Here is a 22,540-nt window from a genome sequence, read left to right as displayed (position 1 = left end):
TTATTAAAAATCTACCTTTAAGTTAAGAAGTGCACATTCAGTGCAATGAAGCACTGAAATAGGTTTCCATTAAAGTGTTAATGTAAAATAATCTCTGTTCCAAATGATAATACTTCGTTTTTAGCTTAATTTTACTTTACAAAAGAAATGCAAAGATATCATTAGGATACTCCAGATAATTTTTAGAAAGATTTCATTGAGTAGAAGAGTGTTGTCTCATTTTCAAAGTCAAATTTTATTGATGAACTTTCACAATTACAGGCAGATTTCAAACGTTCATTAAACATACTTATCATTTGCCAAGTCATGCAAACAAGTCATGAAACAAGTATTATTGAGACAAGAGCGGCTCTGTCTGTCTTTGATCAATTTGTCTTGTTAATAAGTCTGGAGAGTGAGCCTGGCAGACTTTAATTTTTTTAATCCTCAGCTGGAACATTGTATAAAAAGACATGACATTTCTTCAGACTATCTGTCTGTCTGTTTTTATTTTCAATACTAATTATTATAACAAAGCCAACCTGTTCAGGCTTCAATTACGTTTATCCAATTTTCACTTTTAATTTCATCTTAGTGCCCCGTGACATGAATTCACTGCACCGCAGACTGAAAAAATGATCAAAACCTAATTAAACCAGCGACCTCCAAAGGTATATGCAATTATCCAATCGGGGCCACTGTTCTTGATATAAAATGCCATACCATCCTGACTGTCTTTAGTGTTAATAATAAGCTTTTCATTATTTCAAAATTAGTCAGCCTTTGTGCTACAAGTTTAATGATTTTCTGTTCCTGTAGTTCTTTAATGGTATAGTTAATGGTATAGTTCACAGTTCACACGTAGGCTATTCGATTTTTGTGTAGCTGGACAACAGTTGTGTTGAATCTGTAAACCTTCAGCTCTATTTTCATAAGCTTCATTTATTCACCTATATCTACTTTTATGAAAATTATATCACGTCAGAAAACTGAAGTAATTCATATTAAAAAAAGAAGTGTGATCTGTTATGTAGGTAATCATTTCATTTAGTGAAGTGCGGAAAAAATTGTGAATGAATCTTAAGAGACAAATACAGAATATAACAATGCCTAACTGAAAGTATCCAAATGTGTTGTTGTTGTTGTTGTTGTTTTTTATCTCACTTCAAGGTAATTGAGCCTCTCATGCTTGAATAAAGGCCACATGCTTCAACACTGTTTGGGTGCAGTGCTTCATTGAAAAATGGATTAAGATGGAGTCCATGTGACAGAGATAAATAGTCAACATTTGAAGTGGATCTAAAAAGTTCATCAAAGTTGTCCTATAAGACAAGAACTGGTATTGTTTTCAAACGTCATGTAAAAATTCATGTTTTGGGGTCCACTTTAAATTTTGACTACTGTAAGATACTGTAATAGGCTACTGACGAAACAGATTTGGCAAATGCTCTTTGTGTTTACACACTCTAATGCTTCTAGTTACAATGTGTTTTTTTTGCAGCGGTGAGCAATGTAGCCAATCACAGACATGTTTGTTGTCTCTTGAACCAATCAGGGGCGTTTAATTTAGCCAGAATTCTCTCACTGGTCAAAAGCTCAAAACGCGAGTTTTTATCGAGACAAGTGACGGATTTTTAGTGATTATAAAGGGAGCGGAATGTCTTTTCTATATAATTAATGTATATGTTTAATGTTTAAATTAATGTTTTTCATGTTGCTTAGAGGACCGACTCTGCAAATGTTCGTAAGTGACGTCAGTGGACTTGCAATAATAAAGTGATAAGCACATCACGATACAAACACAACCTAGTCAAAATTGATACGCATTATGTAATGTAAATAAATAGGCCTACATGTTCATATTTTTATTTTAAAAATTCTATTCTAATATTGTTTGAACTTGCATTGGATTCTCAGATTTTGATAGCATATGGTTTCAGGATTATTGCAGGTCAAGTCCATTGTAAATGTGTTTTCTTTTCAGTCCATATCTGTTTTGAGAGGTAAACATAAGGGACCAGAGGATATTTACCCTCCAGTGAGATATTGATTTGGAGTGCTGAGCGTGGATCATCAGTGTGAGCGCACACCATTATCTCACATGGACAGACTCCACTGCTTTTACTTTGTGAGTAGATTCGGATGCCTCACCCAAAAGCTGATCCACCATGACAGAAAGCTGTAATTATATATCATTGTCTCACTATTGTTTATTTTCTATGGATGGTATGTTTTTATTTCACTAAACATCATATTTGCATGTATCCAAACTGGTTTTACTCAAACTGGTTTTAAAAAAAAAAAAAGAATAAGGCAGTTGACAAGAATAAAATCTGACAAATAAAAGTTGTTGTTCCATGAAGTGTCGTGTGTGTGTATGTGTTTCGGTAGTGGGGACATTTCGATGGCAATACCAGAGATCACTTACATTTTTTTTTAATTATAAATCTTTTTCTGTTTTAGAGTTTGTACAGTATAAAATAATTATGACTATGGAAAGTTCACATAAAACATGGAAACCCAGTGTGTGTGTGTGTGTGTGTGTGTAGTGTAATGTAACTTTGTCAAAGAAAAGTTTTAGTCCTGTATTTCATATGATGCATGTCTATTTTTGCAGCACATGTATTTGCTTTTATGAGGAGATTTATTAATTATTGAACATATAGACAGAGCTGTAAATCCGAGCGATATACCCCATTGCGACTCTCTGGAGGGATTCCTCTCATACACTTGTGTAATCTTGGCAGTATTCCCTCGGAAGTACAAGGCACTGCACCAAGAATTCCCCCCGTTATGGGATAGTGAGTGGTGCTTGATGGAAGCCCCTCCAAGACTGTAGGTCAAACAGATCAGTGACAGGCCAATAAGAACATATATATCTCTCTGTCTCCCGCTCTCCCGCGCTGTCACTTCTGTTGTATAATGTTGCCATGGATCTGAGGTTGCGTTGCTATGGTGTCACGAAAACACTGTTTTCCCCCCCAGGCCAATGTCACGATCGAATCATAGAGATAGCGAGTGGCGTTTTCTTTCAAAGCATGGGTTATTCATAAAAACAAATAATCATTTATTTTATTTTTAATGAGACAAAGCAGGCTACACCAGAAAAAGCTTGTTTTATAACAACTGCACTCTTACATACATTATATTACAGTCATAGACTCCATTTTTTTAGAACACCACACAAATCTATTTACTCAATGGCTTTTTAGTTAATTCTTTAAAAAAAAGTCCTAATTTTCAGAGTTGTTTTCTTCTGTACCTCTTTTTTCTTTTCATCTGAAACTACTCGCTGCTAGGTTTCGTCTTGTCATCTTACAACAACCTTTGACCTCTGACCTTGGGCGAATGGAATTCACAACAAAGATTAAAATTCCGCGAGGAGGTACATCCGCTCGTGAGGAACATGCTCCTCTCATTAAAATACTACATTTCCAAGATATGTTTGTCACATACAATACAGAGTCCGTTATATACACCGCCTCGCCTGTACCAATGGTGAGGGCAGGTATGCTGTTCGCTTTTGCAAGGTCTTCCCGTGAGTGCAGTGGAAGTGTTTAGGTCCTCTTTTGTCTCTAATCATGCAGCGGACAAAAGCTTTTAAACAGTTGGTCGGGTCAGCGGCAAAGTCTCGACATGTTTTCGCACGAGTTCTTTGAGGCCTGGTCCATTGTGAGGCTCCGTTCCTCTTGAAGCTTATTCCTATTCTGTCCTTTCAGCAATTATAACAAGTTCATTGCGGGGTGATAATGCCTTGGAGTCAGATGTGGGGTTGGCTAGACAAGGGCTTGAAGTTCAGGTCGGGGTTTTTTCGAGCGCTGGACGCCGGGACTTCATACTGGCCGGTCCACGGCATACTGGCAGGGGCTTAAGTTGGACACGGGGTTCTGCACGGTCGGGTACGCGAAGTTGGCGTGCTGTTTGGCCTTGAGCCGGAGGCTGGCCAGACTGGAGTTACAGGTGTCTCTGTACATGTACGGGCTGGCAGTGGTGGCGTAAGGGCAGGCGGCTGCTGACACCGCCGCAGAATTGAGGGTGGGGCTGTTCAGGTTGTTCAGGTTTCCCAGGTTATTGAGGCCTGAGCCCGGCACCCCTGCCACCGCCGAGGGCACCATTGTGGAGGCCATGTTCATGGAAGGGATGGAGCTGGGCGGGGAGAACATTGGCTGGGAGGACAGCGGGCTTACATTCATGGAGTTAAAGAAAGGAAAGCTTTTGGCTGATAAGGGGCTGCTGGCCAGGCTCTTAGTCGCCCAGTTGTTGTACGAATAGCCCGAGTACATGTCCTCGTACGGCTGCATGAGTCCGTTGAACTGGGCGCCGAAGCCGTTCTTACACAGCTCGGCTTGCTGGTTCCTCTCTCGCTTTCTCCATTTGGCGCGGCGGTTTTTAAACCACACCTGTTTCAAAGACAACGAGGAAGAGTTAGCACTGTCCACAGTCGGAACATCATCTGTTCAATGGGTTACGCTTTATATTAGGAGTAGTTCACTTTTCAAAATAGTTTTGCTTATAATTTTCTCACCCCCATGTCATCCAAGATGTCCATGTCTTTCTCTCTTCAGTCGAAAAGAAATTAAGGTTTTTGATGATAACATTCCAGGATTTTCTCCATATAATGGACTTCAATGGGAACCAAACGGTTCAAGGTCCAAATGAGAGTTTCAGTGCAGCTTCAAATGGCTTTAAACGACACCAGACGATGAATAAGGGTCTTATCAAGCGAAACGATCGTCATTTAAAAAAAATGACAAAGTTTAAGTTTTAAAAGCTCAAATGCTCGCCTTGCTCTGTACTGTGATGAGCGTTCATGACTCTCATGTTCAAACTTGCTCATCAAAATGAACATATCTTTTTTCGAGTCATGACTCGAAGGGTAAGACCCTTATTCATCGTCTGGTGTCGTTTAAAGCCCTTTGAAGCTGCACTGAATCTCTCATTTGGACCTTGAACTGTTTGGTTCCCAATGAAGTCCATTATATGGAGAAAAATCCTGGAATGTTTCCATTAAAAACCTTAATTTCTTTTCGACTGAAGAAAGAAAGACATGGACATCTTGGATGACATGGGGGTGAGTAAACTATCAGCAAAAGTTTTATTAAAAGTGAACTACTCCTTTAAGTACTGAGTAATATTAAGCAACTACATGTACTTACTGATTTGGTTGAGAGTTGGTTGCATGTAAATATGCATAATTCACTGTTAATACTACATGTTCCGTGTAAAGGACAAGTGTTATTTTGCAGTGTCCTTGTTACATGTGGCTACTGTGGTAATAACTAAATTATGCATAATTACATGCATCGATGTCAAAACCTAATCCTGCTAAGCCTTTAGTAAGTACATGTAGTTATTTATTATTATTGCTTAAATGTACTTGCACTGTAACAATGACACCTTAAAATATAGTGTAACCCAAAAATGTAACTTTGAATGTCATCATAGGAAAGGTCTCAACAGAACTTTAATATTCATATTTTTTAAACACCCCTTCTCGTGAGATTTAAACAATAAAAAAGTTCCGCCAGGCAGAATTTAAGTGCTTCATTTATTAAACTAATTTATTCTCTTATAATAAGTTTCCCCAGTGAGAAATGTCATTAAAGAGCTTCCCTCACATTTAGTCAATTTTATATCCTATTTTTAGGAGATATTGGATGGATTAAAGTTTTAATGTGAAAAAATTAAATGAATATATTTCATTTAGCTCTCTGAGAAATGATAAAGCTGTTTTCTTGTCGATCTTTTCCCTGTGAAAGTGTTCACCGACTGTAATTAGTAAAGGAAAATAAGAAAACAAGAGCTCCTTTGAAATATTAGGTTTTATTAATGTAAATAACGTCCTTTATACACAATATATAAATCATTTCTTTTAAAAGTAACATCCGTACGAAGCAGAGATAACATATTTTATCTCTGGTCTTCCTCATTACATATTTTTGAAGTTAGTAACTTAAAGAAATATGCTAAATACAAGCGATCATAGGTATTATGACTCAAATTAATACTTGAATACTTCTGAGAAGGATTATCTCCACATATTTCAAAAATAATCTCACAGTGATCATACATTGCCGGATTTGTGAGAATATTTAATGACATATTTTATCCAGCATACTGTAAATGATACCAGTTTATATTGGGAGAGAGGGAATACCCTTCTCTGTGAATGTTCCACTGACACTTTGGCAATGGTGCATTTAAGCCCTTCCAAAATAACTGAATGTCATATATAGTTCAATGATCGGTGTGTTCCCTTATCTAGATTTTTGGAATACATGCATATAATGGTACGGAACTTGGTAAAGGTTTTGGCACATGCTATGTGAACAAAAACAAATACATGACCATGATTCAAAAAGGTTAAATGGTCCTGGGACAAAATAGTCAAACTTTTACTCCTTGCGGTCAAAAATGACCACACTGGAAATAAATGGGGAACAAATATTTATAGTAAAGCATATTTTGGAGAATATACATTAATAAAAAATTTAAAAATACATCTGTGCTCCAAAGCATTCAAGATTTATGACAGTTTAAGTTAATTTCATTAAAAAAAGTGGCCAACAGGTAATAAATGGATTATAACTATAGCATAAATATAATTTAGTACCATAAAATCCCCTAAAAATACAAAATATTAAATAAAAATTTCATTTTATTGAAAAAAAAAAAAAACTGTGCGCTATGTATGGAAGAGATTATTTTGTATTGATATTGTCTATTGTTGCATTTATTGTTTATGGATTCAATGTACTGTATTGTTGAGTCCAAGACACATTTTCCCTTGTGGATAATAAAATGTATTTTAATTTAATTTCAAAACCAGTGGTAGCATCAAATGGAGAAGAAACCTTCACAGTCTTGGTGGTCCATTTTTAAAGTATCCTGGGTCACGCTGGCATTAGGTCAGGGCCATGATTTAGGGATTGTGTGTTTATTAGGAGCACATACTCTATCAATTGCATAAATCAAAATGACAGCAGAAGCATGCGGAATATGTGACATAAGGTTCCAGCTGGGATTACTGACATACAAGCACAGTTCAGGAGGCCACATTAGGAAACGAGTATCTCTACCTCTGTTGTTCTTTCAAAATAACAACCAAGACTGTATGCTATGTGACCTTTCCTCTGGCCAGCATGAATTTGATCCATTAGATGTGCGCCAGACAAGGAGGCAGCGATTGTATTGTCATCCATCAGAATGAAAGCCCACCTGCTCTCTTTGTGTGCTGCACCGATCAAACTTCTGCTTTTTGTTGGGACAGAAGGTCACAAACCTTTTCTAGGTTCTTCTAAACAAACTATTGTTTTTGTTACATCACCGATCTCAATACAGCAGATAAAATGCCACAGCCAATACCAAAGCTGATGTCTTGTGTTCAAGTGTTCCTGAAAATACTGGAATAACCTGGGTCATAATAACTATAATTTATGTCCCGTGGTTCAAAAACAAGCGCTTCCATTACACAAAGTATCCAAATGCACCATAATGACAGAATAGTGAGCTCTCATTGAAAAAACATTTTTTTCAAAGTGTTTCCTGACTCTACCCTTGAACCTAACCCTAACCCATGCTCTTCAGACATTTTTGACCATTTTTGATTTTCTGAATGGTACAACATGGTAAAATTTTGGCACTTAAAAAACACGATTCAAAAAGGCGGTCCTGAAAAAACAACAGTCACAATTTTACAAAAGTGACACATTTGGAAATTAATGGGAAACTAATTTCATCTAGTGAGAACTGCGCCCAAACTAAATCTTAGTGAAGCGGAAAGTTATTAACCTAAAATTTGGAACACAAGTTTTTTTGATTTATGGCTGTGATTTTCTCTCATTTTTGGAAAATATATATTTCATATAAAAATTAAAAATAGTATTTTGTGCATTGTTCAATAAACAACAAACTTTATTAACAATACAAACTTTCAACTTAGAGGGTTGAATGATTGCATTATACTAATGTATTGTGAGTTATTTACATTTTTATATTCACTGATAAAGTATCAGTAAACGAGCTGTTTAATGCAAGTAAAATTTAAAATAAAAAAATCTATTGAAATTAAATGAATTAAAATCTTTATAACTATGATCCCATGATGGAAACCATAAGAGGTTCTATATATGAAGCACCTGACAGAACCTTATAACCTTTTCTTCTGAGAATGTGTAACTTCTTATCTTTGTCAGTCAGCGTGTCCACTCACAGTCATTTTAATTATTACATCGACAATTGTTTTTGAACCCCATAGAGTCATACGGATTAACCATATGGGCAACTGGGCACGCAAATATTTTTTTTCTCTTTTAAAACAAGCGATTAATTCACAAACTAACCTAGGCCTATATGTACCCTTTCTTCAGAATATTCTAAATTCCTTGAATTTTTAGTTAAAAGTTAATTATTTTCATTATTTTATGTGTTTTTTTTTTAACAATAATTACTCTAGGTGTCAGTGCCGAAAGTTGGGTTGACGTCAACATCCGACATCGGACAGACGTTGGATTTTGGTTGGAAATGAATGTTGGGTTGAAGTCAGACTCACAGATGGACAGGTCACTCTTGTTGTCAGTGCCCAGGGCAAAGAGTCTTAATCCACCACTGCATAGAGCCCAGTGGTTTAGTTTGTAAGGGACACGTACCCGTACTCTTGCTTCTGTGAGGTTGGTCCACACGGCGATCTCCTCTCGTGTGCTCATGTCAGGATAACGGTTTCTCTGAAAGGTGGCTTCGAGTTCCTGGAGCTGCTGGCTGGTAAAGTGTGTCCTTTGCCGGCGCTGTTTTTTCTTTAGAGAGCCGTCCTCTGGGTTCGACTCATCTGTGTGGTTCTGATGGGACTTCTCTGTATCTGTATGGGTCAGAGGCAAAAGCATTAATTAATAAGTCCCACAATTATCATGCTTACTTAATCTTAAAAAAAAAAAGATGTAACTGAAAATCAACTTATTCGGGTTTACGGTGCTAAACACAAATGTCATTAGTTTTGTGTTTGCCTTGAAAGCAAGATCAAGATAAACTGCAGGGCCCAAAGTGTTTTTGTATGTGTGATGAAAATCCTCCCTCTGTGGTGTAGAGTTCTGCAAATTGCAAATTGAAGACCCCACAGAAAGGGCTAAATTGGCCGGACACATAATCCTGGGATCAGCTATTAGTGACAGGGCAGGTTTGGGGCTGTTTGGCAAGAGCTTAACTCTCTAGGAGCAGTTCTAACTAATCAGCAAGCTTTCCAGGGCCTCTAGGAAAACCAATAAGACATCATGCTGCCATCTGTCAGTGCACAGAGATAGCCTACACGTTAACTCTTACTACAGCACCCACCAAAATAAAACTTGATAGTAACAACATTATGATCATTTAATAAGGTAATAAGATTAACTGAATACGTGTTCACTTAAATTAATGTAGACCTATAGTAATCAACGAAATTTGATCCCGATACCCCTGATTTTCATCAGTCGCTTTGTTGTATTTCTGTCAACGCTTTAAATGCATAGATTTATCGTCAGTTGTAATTAGGTTGGTGTTTAGTCCGAAACTCCGAATATAATATCGCGGAAATAGTTTTGTCCATCAACGAGTCGAGATATGGATTTGCCGTCAGAAGCTGTTGACTGAAATTAAACGGCATAATCCCCAGTGTTGTTCAGAGTGACTTTAATTTCATGTTTGTTGCTATGTTTTTAAATGAACACATTTTTTCCTTACAAACTATAATAATAATACAAATGATGCATTTTCAAATTCAATTAAATAAAGTGATGATAGCCGTTAATGAGGATTTAACATTTTTATTAGGCCTACAAACCAAGCACTTTTCAGAAATGCGATAATAGGCTAATGCTTTTGTTCTGAAAGAGTAAAAAATAGGCTTAAATAAAACCGCAACATGTATAATATAATGTGTGTGTGTTTATTTTTATTGAATTTATCATATTAGTGGAAAAATATATTTTGGCGGAAGAATATAGGCCCTTTCTTCTTCGGCTATCCGTTTTATGAGATTTGAATTTCTAAAAAAAAATAATAATATTTTCATAACCAAGCAACCTGTGCCGATGTTTCCCGGTTAGTGATATTTAGACCTACTATCTGGAAATTGGAATAAAACTTAAAATGATGGGCGAATACAGACACGTTTGGCAGTTTTCAGTGCAATCGCTTCTCCTCCCTAGGGATAGGCTATTGGAATTCAACATTGTTAACAACCCAAAAAAAAAAAAAAAAAAAAAAAAACAATTCGCTCACCTCATAATGTTAATTTTTAGGTTACACTTAACCTAATTTTTGCAACTGCCTGCACGCGGACACTTTAACGCGTTAGGCTATGTAGCTAAATTAAGCAACAATACAGAGACGCTTTTCTAGTTTGTTTAGTATTAGGCCTACATTATCTTCTGTCGTGCAATGGTGTGCATATCTTCTTCAGACCTTTTGATCTTTTCGCAGGTGTTTGGGTTTATTCGCATTGGCCTACTGACTGTCATTTGGATACCAAATTTGAGGCACAGGAATGAATAATTTATGCACCGTTCCTTCAGCACGTGACTGGCTAGCCGGGATGTTCTCCTTCAAATGGCGACTGTCATCAGTAGCCTATAGCTGCGCAGTGCTATAGAAAGACTGTCTGTAAAGGTGGATTCAAATGACCCAAGATTATTCAAAACTACAACCAAAAGATGCGGAGCTGCATAGCCCAATTCAACCTGATCACAGTGTGTCATAAATAGGCCTACCCAAATCATGCACAGAATTTTTGACTGTCTAGCACAAAACTGAAATATGAGGGTTTGCGTTCCGATTAATAGAAAACAAGATAGCAAATGCTGTAGCTATAGGCCTATAGACTATAATATTTGACTTTAAAATGAAGTAGCCTATACGCGTGAATGGATTTTTGTGTAGGCTTTTGATGATTAAACATACTGACCACTGTTGTCCTGGCCTTTGCATCCCGGCTCGTGCTGAGGAGTCCCGGAGTCAGACAGAGACAGTGCCGGGCTACGGGCCTCACTGTCCGCTAGAAGGTTAAAATCCATCACCTCGACTGCCAGGCTCTGTGAACAGCACAGGGTCATATTTGCATGAGTGATGATACCAAATACACATGAGACTGCATTGTTTGCTCAGATTTAGCCTACTGCGGGACGCAGCTCATTCTGACTTGTGACAATGAAATAAAAGACACAAATCCCGTTTTATTCTTACATTTGTTATGTGCTTGTTATCATTAGATTTCCTTAAACAGCTGTTTTCACGACTGATCAGTGTCAATTATGGATAGTCTATCAAAGTGGGTTACGCCGTTACTGTGTAAGCGAAGTGTTGAGTGATAATTAACAACTGTAGGATTAGGGTTTGGTTTAGGGCTAGGTGCATGTCATTATGGCTAATTTTATTACTACAGTAAATGAATGTATAACAAGGGCACATTAAAATGACCACAAAACGATACACGATGAACGTGATGTAATTCATAATTTTAATAAAAGTTGGTGGCAAAGTCACAACTTGCAGCAATAAGTTCATTACATGTTTCAACAGCCTTGCATATTATTTCTGATAATTAAACACACATTTTAAAAAAACGTTGTATTATTTTAATTAAGTTAGGCTAAATTAGGTCTATAAACTCATTTTGTCAATGTTTAAATAGCCAGGACTTTTTTAGGCCTATTTTTAATGTTAATTGCTTTTGATAATATTTTCCTGATCAAAAAACAAGCAAAACAGAGATGAAAAAGAAATAAATCGAACCCCCCAAAATAAGACGTAGCCTAAACCTAGCCTAAATAAATAAACCCTTGCGAAAAAAAAAATCAGAAAAGCTATTAAACCGATTGCGCAATAAGAAGTGAAAATGGACAATTATTTGCATGTTTCATCATATCAAATGTGATGTAGGCTAATAAAAGCCAGCGCATTTGCTTTGTGTTGCAAATCTCCAAGTTGCCAGGTATAGGTTCAACCGTTTAGGTTCACCCTATAGCACTTTATACGTCTGAAAACGTTTTGGACTAGACACCGATCAATCAAAAGTTCAAAATTACGTGAAACAAAAGCTTTAAATAGCAGCCTCGTAATAGAGCCTAAAATAACATCTCGTTTATTTATGTAATAGCAGCTACACCCCAGAGATATAGAAACATAATCACTCTCCTTAGAATCTGTTATGTGACTGGATGAAACAGAAACTCGCTCGCCGACGACAGTTTAGGGAACTAAACGACAAAACATGTGATTTCCTCTTTTTTTATTTCCTGATGGGTTTTTTATTTATGGGGTTTTTTATTTCACCTCTCTTGAAGGATTCAAAGACTGTTAAAGGTGTGGAGGTTTGACTGATAACCTCGTAAATGAAACGAGATTCACACTTAAAATAAAAATAAAATAATGATTAGGCTTATACATTCAAATTTTTCTTCACATCTTAGAACTACAAAATAGCATTCTCTTGATTGAATTCTTTTCTGTTGCCGTTTTAAATTAATAATCTAATGATGAACACACAAAACACATAGCCTATACTTACTGTAAACGGTTTCTCATTTTCCAACAGCCACATGGAAGACATTTTACCAGTTAAAGATTATGCAAATATATTTAATATTAACATATAGCTAGTTAGCCAATGAGTCTCATACATTTTTCCAAAGAGCGCGCAATTCGTAAATTTCTACGTTTCCAAAATCAGCGTTATCAAAACGTTTGTAAATAAACGAACGCATCGGACAACTTGTGCAACTTCAGCAGATCTTTCTCTTTGCTTTCACGTCGATGAAATCGCAATAAACATTGCATTCAATTAGAATCTACACTGTAAAAAATAGTAAAATATGTAAAAAATTAAGTAGGTAATCCGCTGCATTAAAATTTTTAGTTAATTGAAATGGAAAAATTGAGTTACTACAATGATTGATTCAATCATCAGAAACTCAAAATATTATGTTATTTGAACTACATAAATTATTTAAGTTGATTTGACAAATGAAAAAATGTTGTGATTACAAATCATGAAAATATTTTTTAGAGAAAATATAGGGCTGAACAATTAATTTCGAAGATATCTGCACAAGCCACAAGACAAGACAGCATTTACATCACACAATGCATAACGTGGGCCTACTTTGATTAACTAAAGATATTCTTTAAAATGAGAGGATTATTGATTTCACATATTATTCTGACGCGATAAGTTTTATTAAACTTTTTTTAATCAAAAGAATAAGCTAAATGAGCGCCCTTGTTTACTTTCGCCACATTCTTCCTTATAGGCTATGGTTTAAGTGATGATTTTAAAATAATAAATAGTTTAATAACCTTTCAGATCCACATCCAACTTGCTGAGGGGTTTAGGGAAAGTTTTGACCTTAGCTCAGCACCATATCTGACAGCTCCCATACGGAAAAGTTTGCAAATCAGCCATTTCTAAATGTTATATAAACTTGGTGGTGATGGCCGACTTTTCCATCATTAGAACAAGAGTAATTAACAATAGTGTCTCATTAGTAATCTAATTTAACCAGTTAGAATGTTATACACTTTTTGCAAAATACATTTACGATAAATGGAAGAGCATAATTCATCTTTCTTTCTTTCTTTCTTTCTTTCTTTCTTTCTTTCTTTCTTTCTTTCTTTCTTTCTTTCTTTCTTTCTTTCTTTCTTTCTTTCTTTCTTTCTTTCTTTCTTTCTTTCTTTCTTTCTTAATTAAATAGTCATGCACAAATTCAGGAAGTGATCAGTATTCATGAGGTGACAGAGCCTGCTCTGGTGAGATTATCAGTGGTGATAAATAACAGATCAACGTGTTAGTATCACTGATTATGAACTTTTTCTACCAAAACACTGTTTACTTATAGATGCCTTTGTCAGAATCCCTAATTAGGTTTTGTAACCAGATAACAACAACTAGCCTTAGGCCTAGATTTAATACAACAAATCCTTAAGAACAAACATTTGGATAACAAAGCAGGGTGTCCTGTTAAAACATAATGATTTGTTGTAGTGTGCACAGGACAGCATGCCATTTGATTTGTCTTGCACTGTCTGTGGTGTAATTTGGCCTATAAATAGGTAAAATAAACCAATTCATTCATTAATCAAGATTCTAAATGATATATGTTCAAGCACTACACTTTTACTTTCTAACTACACTTTATTTGTTTAACAAATGCATCAATTTTTTAGATACAATATCCTAATAGTCACTTTTATCTTTAATCAAATAAACAATTGAGGTAACTTGCCTTATAAATGCAGATGGTTTGTGGAGAGGCTATCACGAAAAGAGATATATTTCAACATGATAAATGTTTATCTGTCAGATGCTGTTTCTTTTTCTTTGTTCCCAATGATGTAAGCTGGTTATTTCATCCAGAGAAAAGTGTCAAACCCCATTTCAAACTCTAGCAAGGGTCCTCTAAGGATTGTGGGCCAACAAGGCAAATAGATTTCTTCTAAAATAAAAATAAAAATGGACAGACCAAATGGGAAAGTGACCTGGCTTTTCTGACCTTGTCTAGCTTAGGCTATAATCAATTGTTGATTAATTGTAGTCTATATGTTGATTATAAATTATTGTTCAAAATTCTTTATTTTTTTCATTTAATTTTTTTTTCTTCAAATTGTTAAAAGGCTAAAATGCACTAATAATAATCATTATATAGGCTAGATTTTCTGTAAAATAAAGTTTGGATCAAACTTTATGTATCTCTTCGGTCATTTGTGAATGCTGCCTTTGAGATATCGGTACTGACATGGCTCAGGAAATTCTTGTCAGTGAGGAGGAGGCAGTTTATTTATATACACGACATCGATCTCATTAAAATATATATATCTAATAAGAGAAGAGATAATAGAGGTAAATCCTCTCGTTTTTCAGAAGATTGCTGGGTCCATCTGTTGGTTCGACGGAGGCAGACAGCATACATTTCCACGGGCTGCCGCATTATCTCAGGAATTATTCATAAACGCGTTTAGAATTAATTCCTTGGATTAAGAGTTGATTAAGATGTGTGTCACTTTGCTGTCTGAGAACTTATTAAGGGCCCACTCGAGCCGGCGGCAGATGGAATTTCTACCCAATGTTTGTAGATGTTAATTTCTCCCCTCCTAACATCCATTTGCATTCGGCTGTGTATGTCAAAGCGCGGCTTTTCCAGCACGCACAGCCCCGAATATCCGTGTTGGAGATGCTCATCTCACTCACTATATAAGATCGGGCATGTTTATTATTAGGCTACATTACGCGGTATGCACGCGCTATTCGACTGAGATACTAATGTTTTTAGTGATGAAATTATGACATCCACAAATACTATTCTTGATATTTGTTTGTTAGCAAAATGTGAAGAAAGTAGGGTAGGGATGTTTAAGTCATTTCAATTTAAAGTAGGCTAAACTGACTTAAAAAACTTGCATAACTTATTTTGATGAGTTAAAGCAATGTAAAAACATAGGCTATGTTGTCATAAATTATTGATCATATATATATATTTTTTTTTACAGTGATATGGCCTCAGCTGAAGCCAAAGTAGGCTACACAAGCTTGTTTGTATTTGTGTATTATATCCCCACTGAAAGCAACATGAGAAGACATGACCAAACACAAGCGTCACGCATTGTTCTGCCTGTGTGGTTTAACCACACACATATATGAACTGTTTTGGTTGTTTTTTTTAGCTATTTTGTTTAAGCGATATTTTGCGGTTATGATTGGCTTTTGAACGCTTGTTGTAGCCTATATTAACTTAGCCTGTGGTAGGCTATTTATCGTTTCTAATAAAAAAATCGTTGAAATAAAAACAAGCATTCGTCATAAACAAGAGAACTTGGCCTAGGCTATAGGCTACTGAAATAAAATACAATTTAGATTAAATAAATAGGCTAATATAAACGAAATGAAGCCTATTCTGATCATTTTTTGTATTTTGATACACCGGCAAAAAATGTTTCGGTCAATCTTGTTTGACTATTTGGCCGCATGTAAATTTAGATAAACAGGTGCGTTTGCTTGAGTATTTTTATTTTACATGTTCAGAAATGCCCCCAAACCCTGGCTGAAGCTAGGCTAATGTAGCCTAGAGAAATTGTTGCATGTCATTGTTCATTTATTCCAATTTTATAAATTAACCTGTTTTAAAATATTATCTGAATATTTTTTGTTGCTATTCGTTTTTATAGCCTACGAAATAAGAGTGCGCGCGGGTTGGCTTTGGATCACATGCCAATCAGTTTGTAGCCTATAGGCTATTGCATTAATATTTTGACTTGCATTAATATTTTGATAGGCTATAGCCTATAACAATCCTGGAAAAAAGGTTAAATGATATGCAGCCACATAAAAAGAGAAATTGAGGTTTTATTACAAATCTAGGCTAACAAAAGTTTTACAAACCGCCTCCAAATCTTAAATTAAATTGATCTGAAGGGACAGATTGGCTAATTTAACTCACAATCAATGTAAGCTTTTAGTTTAACATACAACTAATTAAAAAAAAATATCTAAAGCCTTTCACAAGCCATGCTAACTGAAAAAAAATATCCAAAGTGCAGGTATCATATAGCCTACGCTAAACTTATGATTTTTTTTAATGAAAGGGATTGTGATTGATCATCTAGTGTTAAAAATATTGTCTAATAAATCCATATATAGGCTTTATTATTAAGAAAGCACTTGACCCGACACGATATTGCATATTTTAGAGTTAAAGAGTTATTTATTTTAAGTTAAAGAGTAGCCTACATAGGCTACTGAGGTTTGTACATTCCGGGACATCATCACATCAACTTCAGCCCGATGATAGGCTAAATGACGCTCGCACGTCCCGTGTTTCTCCTCAGTCGCCGATCAAAACTGATCTTCATCACTACAGCTTTGGTGCACCATGCCATATCAGCAAAATGTGCTGCGATCTATTTAGTCTGACACGACCTAGCGTATTTTTTTGAGAGACTGGAAGGAGACCACAGCTCCTCCATCGCACGAGAGCATCAGCACCACAGTGATGTTTGTCATGCATCTACTCACATGAATCCCGGTCTAGTGGAGGTAATCCTCGAAAAATGTACAACTCTTGCGTGCAACGCGTGTTAGCTGCTTTTCTGAAACGATGCAGTCGTCATGTAGAAAGTTCCTTAGGATGGGCAAATAAAAAGAGACAGTTTCCCCTTTCTCTCTCTCGGTGTTGCCTGTCATAAGTTTGTAGAGGAGAGTGAAGGCTCGATCCCCATGCAGAGGGGAACTGACTTTATGCTAAATATCTCGTGCGACAGGTCCGCGGCAGAAATGAATGCCCACCCCTTGACTCTCTCTCTCTCTCTCTCTCTCTCTCTCTCTCTCTCTCTCTCTCTCTCTCTCTCTCTCTCTCTCTCTCTCTCTCTCACACACACACACATGCGCTCGCTAATCGCACAGTAAATCAAGGTTTCAGTCAGTCACCCTGGGCTAGCCTACCTTCCACAGGTTCTAGTTAATTCAGTTAGTCTAGTTCTGTAGTCTAAATTAAATATTTTTTCTCAACCCCACATAGGACATTTCCTCAAACACTTAAAATAGAGGGTTTTAGCTGGCATTCATGGTTCCATAAAGAACCTTTAACAATCATGGAACCTTTCAAATGGACAAAAGATTCTTTTGGAAAAGCCTCTTCAGATTATTATTACAAAACATAACAGGAATGTGGTTCGCTGAAAGGTTCTGCATGACATATTTTGGAACCTTAAAAATTTGCAGTAGGCTATTAATCTGGCCTATTTTAATGAAGAATATAGCCTATAGGCTACTGTATAGCCTAAAAAAATGAAAACAAAATAAAAACAAAACCATGCCTAAGTCAGTTGTAGCCTAGATGTGTGCAGATATAATTCTCTCTTTAGGACATTCAGTGGGTTTAATACCAATCAATCGACCCATCATTTTCGTCAGTTTTGCGTGAAACTCCACGACTAAGCTGCTATCTCAAGTTATACTATGCATTTTAGCAATGTTTCTTTATCACGCAAATGTACGTAGTCTAAATGCACGTTTCCTTATATTCAAAGAGAAAACAGACACCCCATAATTATATATATATATATATATATATATATATATATATATATATATATATATATATATATAATAAATAAAACGAAATAACTGGTTTCTTATTCTTTGATATTCTTTTACTCTGAAGATATAGCAGTTTGTTAGTTTGTTGTATAGCCTATTTCTGCTGATATTTCTTTGTTACACAACACGACGTTATAGATATAGATTATGGATAGATTTCATACCCCACCTGCAGTCAAGCAATAGCTACTGCCCTGCTTGAGCAAAGTTCTTGAATTTGGATATGAACTTTTGTGCATCAATCCAATTAGCCATTTTAATCAGGTGTATGCTATTCCTGTTAGCAAAAACCTTCATACACCTCCTCAACTGCTTTGCAGCATTGACATAAGTTTCTGCATTGACGTGTATTGTTAATTTCTATCCCGTGCCGTGTTTATGAAGTGAACGCCTCCGTCGTGCTGTTTCGTCATCAGTGTAATTCAACCAACCCTGTTCGGATGTGATTTCACCAAAGAGCCGCCCCTTTTTATACGCGAACCCGAGAAAATGAATGTTACAATAATGATACACAGTTTTATTGGCTTTGAAATATATAAACACGTAAAACTAGCCATTTAAAAGTAAGCTAATTATTTGTGATTTTTTCGAAATAACGAACTAATCTGTTTTTAAATAGACGGGAAGTAAGACTTAGAGTCAGAAGACCATTGGCTGAAACAGCTGTCAGTTGACAGGAAGTATCAAGTTAGTGTGCGCCTACACCATTTCCACGTCAGTAAGTTTGCCTGTGGTGGAGATTACCTACCGGTGACAGAATATCTGTCTAGTGATTTAACAGAAAAACATCAGGGCATGACAACTCTACGTGGAACTGTCTAAGATGTAAGCCTTTATTCAACGCAGTCATTGCTGCATTATTACTTGTCTGTACGCTTTTTGTAGCCTGCTAAACTAGTTAGCCAAACGAGTGGAAATGAATCTGAACGCCATTTTGGATTCGCTGCCACAGAGTCAACAGCAGTGTTTTCATGTTTTTCTGTTTTCCGACAGACGAGTCCACGCAGAAAGAGACACGAGCTCTTATAAAACAAAACGAGGTCTCATTTCACACCTTTATATGTGCAGTTTAGCGGCACTAGTCAGCATGACAAACCAATTGCTAGCTTGTTGACAGGTTGGTAGGATGCATCATCAGCTCTGTTGATTATTCATAAGTCTTTTGTTTTTCTCATTCATAGTCGCACATCAAAGTAGAAGATATATGTTCATATGTGATCATTTGCAGGTCGCTGAACACGGTGTACTTTGCCATTGACAAGCTTTGCTAGCAAGCTCGCTAAGCTTATTGGCCTACTGATCATTTCAGCTATAATCAACTCCCACTCCTCGTCAACCTTTGTACAGCGCAGTGAGACAGATTGTTTGTTATCTAGATGCTGTTATTACTAATACTGTTCAAAGTTACTGATCTATTGCTGTGTACCTAATGGTTGTCATGAAGATGTGCTATAGCATCATGATGCTGGTTGTTAGTACCTTACGTGGCCATCGTCACTGAATGACGCGGGCCGTCTTGTAAGAGAGCATTCAAGTTGTGCTTCATTAGTTGGGTTGAAGTTTATGCTAAGATGTTTGACTTTAGAGTTACATAATTTCTCTTCATTATGCGTAGGTTCAGAGGAGGATGCTGTATGTACTACACAGCAGATGCAGTGTATATAAGTTACACTGATATAAGAGAATATGAAACTCATTATGGAACCCTTTTTTTACACAAACTTAGCTAAAATATGCAATTTTGTACAGTTACTGATATTTATATCATGACTAAATTCGGATAGCTTGTAATGTACAATCAATAAGGTTTTTATAACCATACAGAAGACTTCTTTCATAAAATGTAAATATCAGATGACAGACTTGACACTTAGTTTTATCATCAAAGCTCTGTTGTGTTATTGTGGGGGGCAAATTATGTAAATCAGTGCAATGATGACTGAGAGATGTACTTATAAATGTTCCTCAAAAAAGCTTAGTATTTTGATACTGGCATTTTAACATGACTTTTCTAAAAAAAAAAAAAAAAAAGTATGGATATTTTGATATTAATTATGAAATTAATGATTTCAAAACCCCGCATATAGATAGCTTCTTTCTGATGACCAAACATTCTTATCTATATACTAAGGTGGCCACTGGTGAATTACTTCTGGGTTTTGACGTCATCCCTGCACCACTCTGTTGTGAATCCCATAAAACCATGGGTTTGATGGGCTTAAGTTTAACCTACCAGTACATGAGCCAAACATTTGTCTTTCTGCATAAACTAAACTAGTAGATTTTTTTTAGAAGATACAGAGGCTATTGGAAATACTTTCTGAAGTTTCTGTAAGTACGTTTGCTTGGTTACACAGAGCCTCTTTGATCCTGAAAGTTGTATGGATGGTCTGATTTCTAATATTATTGGGGTTGGAGACATTAAAATTTTTTTGGACTTCTGTGCTGCCTTTCTTGCCCCCACAAGACACTATATGGCATAATGAAGTCTGAGCTGATTCTACCTTTCTGCTGCATTGCCTGATGCTTTAGTTTACACAGATATTACCACTAGCTTAAGCTCTGGTCTAGTTGAGCTGTCCGACTAGGATGATCATATATAACAGTGTTTACCCTACCGTTGTTTGAGGGTGTGTATTCTAACTTCATTCCCCAAATTTTTCGACTTTCTCGAAATATTCAGACTTTATTCTCGAAATATTCAGACTTTATTCTCGAAATGCTAGAATTTTTTATTTATTTATTTATTTATTTTACAAATTTTTGAGATTATTACTTGTGTGTAATTGCATATCTCTAATTGCACTCTAGATTCACTATGGTGGACAAGAATATATACATCGTTCAAGGGGAGATTTCTGTTGTTGTGTCTGCTATCAAGAGGAACTCTAGATGGAGTACCCATACTCCATTGGTAAGTAATTCAGTTTAGATTTATTTTAAGAACATTGTAATTATCTGAAATGGTCTGATGTCCCATTATAGATATATGAAGTGATATTTAGCCTGACCATATACTACTGATCTTAGTCACTCCATCTATGATGATTTGTAATATATAAAATCTGTTGTTATGAGGACACATTCTCAAAATTCATTTAATGGCCATATGTTTCTCAATTCTTGAATATATAAGTTATTGGGATATTAAAGTTATTGCTGAAATTGATACGGCAATACATATTTTCACGTTACAAGCTAGCTGGTAACAGATAATTCTATAGCTTTGTCTAAAAGAAAAAAAGAAAACATTGAAATCAGTTGTTTAAATGCTAAAAGTGAGTTTAGGCATTAATTCAATTCACTTTTATTTGTATGTTTTTTTTTACAATACATATCGTTTCATAGGATCTTTATAGAAAATGCATGTCTACATTACAAAACTTGATTTTCATTTTGAGATGTGCTAAAGATTACATTTAACAGTGCAATGTTAAATGATTTTTAAGGGTGCTGCTTTCACACTTGGTTTTATTGCCTGTTTCGAACCCGAGTTCAGTTGCCCCCCCCCCCCTCCCTCGGCCCCCGCTGGACTGTGTTCAGATAATATTATTTGGGTCAGAACTGCGATGTGTTTGCGTCATCAAAGCAGAAGCTGTTTTTTACCCCATTGCTTGGTAATGACTGTGCAGGAGAAGCCAGCAATATGCAAATGCACAGTGTTGCTAACCTCAGTTTAATATTTTAGTTTTTGAACCATTGGTTTTGTTTCCAAAGCTTCAGCATGTAACGGCACTTGCGCCGATCTGCCTCGAATATACTGCAAATGACCTAAAAGAAAGTCGAAGAGAAGCAGAAATGAAATATGCAGCTTTCTGCTTGCAGTGCATCAGTTACGCTCGTCTGGAGAGTTTTTATCTAATAATATATCATTAATAGCATGTTCACTTCTGCGATTTAGTGCGATTGTGTTCATATCAGCAGCAAACTGTACCAGACTGCTCAGAGAACAGCGTTCACATCATCCAAGGGAACCGAACTCAAATTTCAATCAAACCTGGGTACATACAGTACCAAAAGTGCTAGCGTGAAAGCACCCTAAGATGAAGTTTAAGTGAGTGTTAAAGGTAAATGTAATAGTAGTAATAATAATAATAGGAGAAATTTGCATGCAGAGTTAAATATCCAGTACCAACCCATATAGAAAATCATATCACCAATCGATGAAAAATCTCTAATATTGGTCAATAACTGATAAGGGATCCATACATAATGCATCCCATATTTAAATAACATATCAATTAGTGAAATCATATGACAAGTTGCTAACTGGAATGCTAAAATGTTCCTCATTCTTTGACAGGATGAAGAACAGGACCCACTACTCAACAGCTTCAGCCTCTTGAAAGACACCCTCAATAACATAAAAGGTTAGATTTGATCATTTAATTTTGAACATATCATTTTGACCAAACTCCGGATTGCAGTAAATGAGTAATTAACTAA

The 22,540-nt window shown here is 36.0% G+C and overlaps 2 protein-coding genes across 8 annotated transcripts in view; one reads left to right on the top strand and one right to left on the bottom strand.

The window, feature by feature from the left end:
- Positions 1 to 3,076: 3,076 nt before the first annotated feature.
- Positions 3,077 to 17,251, bottom strand: pitx3 (paired-like homeodomain 3). Its single transcript, XM_039672789.2, has 4 exons — positions 17,012 to 17,251; positions 10,913 to 11,039; positions 8,628 to 8,833; positions 3,077 to 4,379 (listed from the first exon to the last, which is right to left on the bottom strand). Exons 2-4 carry the CDS (start codon positions 11,019 to 11,021, stop codon positions 3,813 to 3,815), a joined length of 882 nt encoding a protein of 293 aa, XP_039528723.2. The 5' UTR covers positions 11,022 to 11,039; positions 17,012 to 17,251; the 3' UTR covers positions 3,077 to 3,812.
- A 1,511-nt stretch (positions 17,252 to 18,762) lies between these two features.
- Positions 18,763 to 22,540, top strand: part of gbf1 (golgi brefeldin A resistant guanine nucleotide exchange factor 1) — a 90,475-nt gene continuing 86,697 nt past the window's right edge. For 6 of the 7 annotated variants that reach the window (XM_039671829.2, XM_089116822.1, XM_039671824.2 and 3 more), the window contains exons 1-3: positions 18,763 to 18,919; positions 20,906 to 21,008; positions 22,398 to 22,464. In XM_039671829.2, the coding sequence (XP_039527763.2) occupies positions 20,913 to 21,008; positions 22,398 to 22,464 (163 nt within the window). In that variant the 5' untranslated portion in view covers positions 18,763 to 18,919; positions 20,906 to 20,912. Of the gene's footprint in view, positions 18,920 to 20,905; positions 21,009 to 22,397; positions 22,465 to 22,540 lie in introns of those variants that run through there. The other variant, XM_089116823.1, reaches the window with a different exon arrangement.

Source organism: Pimephales promelas, chromosome 11, assembly GCF_988280905.1.
Source record: "Pimephales promelas chromosome 11, fPimPro1.hap1.1, whole genome shotgun sequence".
Taxonomy (NCBI): Eukaryota; Metazoa; Chordata; class Actinopteri; order Cypriniformes; family Leuciscidae; genus Pimephales; species Pimephales promelas.
This window is presented reverse-complemented; position numbering and strand designations above follow the sequence as displayed.

Excerpts from the sequence above, each read along its gene's own strand:
- pitx3 (XM_039672789.2), bottom strand. The coding sequence starts at position 11,021 with ATGGATTTTAACCTTCTAGCGGACAGTGAGGCCCGTAGCCCGGCACTG. Across the intron at positions 8,834-10,912 it reads CAAAGGCCAGGACAACAGTG|ATACAGAGAAGTCCCATCAG; the intron begins GTCAGTATGTTT and ends TGACCCATACAG. Across the intron at positions 4,380-8,627 it reads TCACAGAAGCAAGAGTACGG|GTGTGGTTTAAAAACCGCCG; the intron begins GTACGTGTCCCT and ends TCTTTGAAACAG.